The sequence below is a fragment of the Arachis duranensis genome, chromosome 2, assembly GCF_000817695.3.
Source record: "Arachis duranensis cultivar V14167 chromosome 2, aradu.V14167.gnm2.J7QH, whole genome shotgun sequence".
Classification (NCBI taxonomy): domain Eukaryota; kingdom Viridiplantae; phylum Streptophyta; class Magnoliopsida; order Fabales; family Fabaceae; genus Arachis; species Arachis duranensis.
In genome coordinates this window covers 67586925-67589634 of record NC_029773.3, presented here as the reverse complement: position 1 = coordinate 67589634, position 2710 = coordinate 67586925, and the positions used below count along the sequence as shown (strand labels likewise).

The following is a 2710-nucleotide window of genomic DNA, read 5'->3' as shown; positions in this document are numbered from 1 at the left end:
AATAAGGCTCAAAACCCTCCACTAATGTAACCTGTAGGCCTAGCTCCTGACAAGCTTCTGCATATTTAGCCGCTGAGAGAGCTGCACTTCTTTTTATATCAGCTTCCTTGCGATCTAGTTCTAGCAATTGCTGTTGAATCTTCTGCACCTGTTTTCTCTGATACGGGCTTCATAACAGAAACAAATTATCAGTGCTAAAACAAAAGAATAAAATAAAATAAAGATCCCCTTTAAGGATATAGAACAATACACACTCACAAGTGATTTTCTTCATACAATGCTTACATTTCATAGTTTACATTTTGAGTCATAATCTGTGCAGCCTCACCAAGAAACACATGATCTTTCTCAAAAGATCGGACAATCGCCTCCCAGGCACCCTAGCCAAAGAAAAATAAAAAACAATATATAAGGAAAAAAGAAAAATTGATACACAGTGTGAATCATAGTTATAATCTCAAAAACGCCAAGAAGTTAACAGATCAATATGCCAATCTTACAGCAGCACCCGATAGGCGGCCAAATAAGTTCCGGCTCTCTGGAGTGGACTTTAAGAGAATATCATATATCTGTTTGGCCTCCAAATAACCAACTCCTACAAACAGCAATGCCACTTTGGTGATCTCAAAATATTTGGAGAAAGAAAACGAATTTTCTCCTTTGATATCAGGGAAAGATTAGAATACATTAATATAGCAACATCTTTGATGTAAAAAGAGGTAATACACCTTATTCGCACCCACAATTTGTCACGGATGCAAAAGGGAAACAGCAACCTGAAAAAATTACACTACCATACATAACTACAAACAAAATCTAAGCCTTGGTCACTAGGTAGAGTAGCCTACATTGATCAAACAATGCCAAAGTGCCTATCATAAACCATATTTGTCTTTTAACCATTTATATTCAACTCACTTTTAATAATTTACTCTAAAGTTTTCTTAGTTCTCATTCTACCTCTAAATACATGACTACCTCCATTGCCTTGACAGAACTTCTTTGGACATGTTTATACCACTAAGATGAGATTGTAGCATATTCCATATAACTGGTGCTACCTCAACTCTCTCTAATAATTCCTCATATTCAGTCTTGTGTGTCTACTAATTCATCTTAGCATTCTCATCTCAAAAACATTAAGCTTATGTTCATGTTGGCTTTTAACCACCAAACATTCAATTTTATATAGTATTGCCAGTCTAATAGCTGTGCATTAAAGTTTGCCCTTAAGCTTTAGTAAGGCTAAAGTCATTCTCCAATAGCTAATTATAATTCGAAGTACCAATGCAGCTTTTAATCCCATATTATGCAAGTTAGCATAATGCAAGAACATGGTCTGAATTCTGATGCTATGTATGAGATGCAAAGAGGGGAATGGAAACATAGAAATGAACCAATTAAGGAGTTAGTTACTGGCAAAGTATGCTCAACAAATAATAAGAATAAGGGGGAATTTTCCCCTTGTGAGAGCAACCCATTCAGAAAAGCTAATACAGAAATGACATGACCATGTGCAATGAAGGTTACAATCATCCCAATATACTGGTTCAATCATTTTCTGTTAAGGTTCCATTGAGAATCTTCTTTTATGTTTTTGAATGTCAAGATCATTTTCACTGCAATTATTTCTCTACCTAGAACTCATAAACTGCACACTCCGTTCCGTTTGGAGTCTCTTAATTAGTGAATTGCATAGTACTTCAAAATTACAGTTGGCTGACCCAACCACCAAAAACTTCTTATCCTCATTGAGCTTTGACAACTGAATGCAAACTAATCAATCCCTACCTACTAGAAACGACACCACAAGTGGCAAGAATGCAGCATGAACGACAGAAACAAAAATTAAGTGATTAATTTATCAAAACAGCTATATAGAAATCTAAAGCAAAAAAAAAAAAAGGAAGAACAAACCTTCAGGGTCTAGGGTTTGAAAATAGGGATCAGAATCCTTTGGAAGGGATGAGAATTCCTTGGAAATTCGAGCCCGGATGGCGGCCACACGCTTCCGCCAATCTGCTGGTACCCTTTTGCGATCGACCAACCATTCTTCAACCGTTACAAAATAAATAAATAAATTCAAAAGCAGAAATGGAACAATATATATAAACAAGGAACATAATTAGTGAAATTGAAGAAGAAGAAGAAGAATAGAAGTAAGTGTTTGACCTCCGAGACGAGAAAAAGTGATGTCGATGGGGAGGTTGCGAACGTCATCGGGTGTTTGCATTGCAAGGGATCGCCAAGTCCACTCAACTGAGAAGCAAAACAAGACACCGAGAAATGTTTTTTTTTTTCTTGGGATTATGGGTTTTCCGCCTTTGATTATACTAATTTTTGGAGATGAAAATTGAATTGAATTCTCGACTGAACTGATTTCAATTTAATTCTGAGTAGCATATTACATTACTGCCATTCTTTTTTTTGGTTTTTTGCTTACTGCCATTCTTATTCTTAGGTTTGGAGTTTGGTTACAGTTTAGTACTTTAGTTTTTCGTATTAAAAAAATTTAAAAACATACTTTTACTAATTAAAAAATAGAAATTCTTTTATTTTAACCAAATAATATGCAAAATTCTAAAAAACGACCCAAATTTATCATTCTACCAATAGAATTAAAAATTTAAAAATTAAAATATTTAACCAAAATTCAATCAAGATTAAAACAGATATAATAAAATAAAATATTTACGTATAAATATATAAT

The 2710-nt window shown here is 34.2% G+C and overlaps 1 protein-coding gene across 1 annotated transcript in view; it reads right to left on the bottom strand.

Moving 5' to 3' along the window:
• LOC107474754 (CDK5RAP3-like protein) overlaps positions 1 to 2399 on the bottom strand; it is a 5714-nt gene extending 3315 nt beyond the window's left edge. Inside the window, exons 1-5 of the mRNA XM_016094395.3 lie at positions 2173 to 2399; positions 1918 to 2052; positions 501 to 595; positions 286 to 380; positions 2 to 167 (exon numbers count right to left, since the gene is read on the bottom strand). Of these exons, the coding sequence (XP_015949881.1) occupies positions 2 to 167; positions 286 to 380; positions 501 to 595; positions 1918 to 2052; positions 2173 to 2233 (552 nt within the window). The 5' untranslated portion in view covers positions 2234 to 2399. The remainder of the gene's footprint in view (position 1; positions 168 to 285; positions 381 to 500; positions 596 to 1917; positions 2053 to 2172) is intronic.
• Positions 2400 to 2710: the final 311 nt, after the last annotated feature.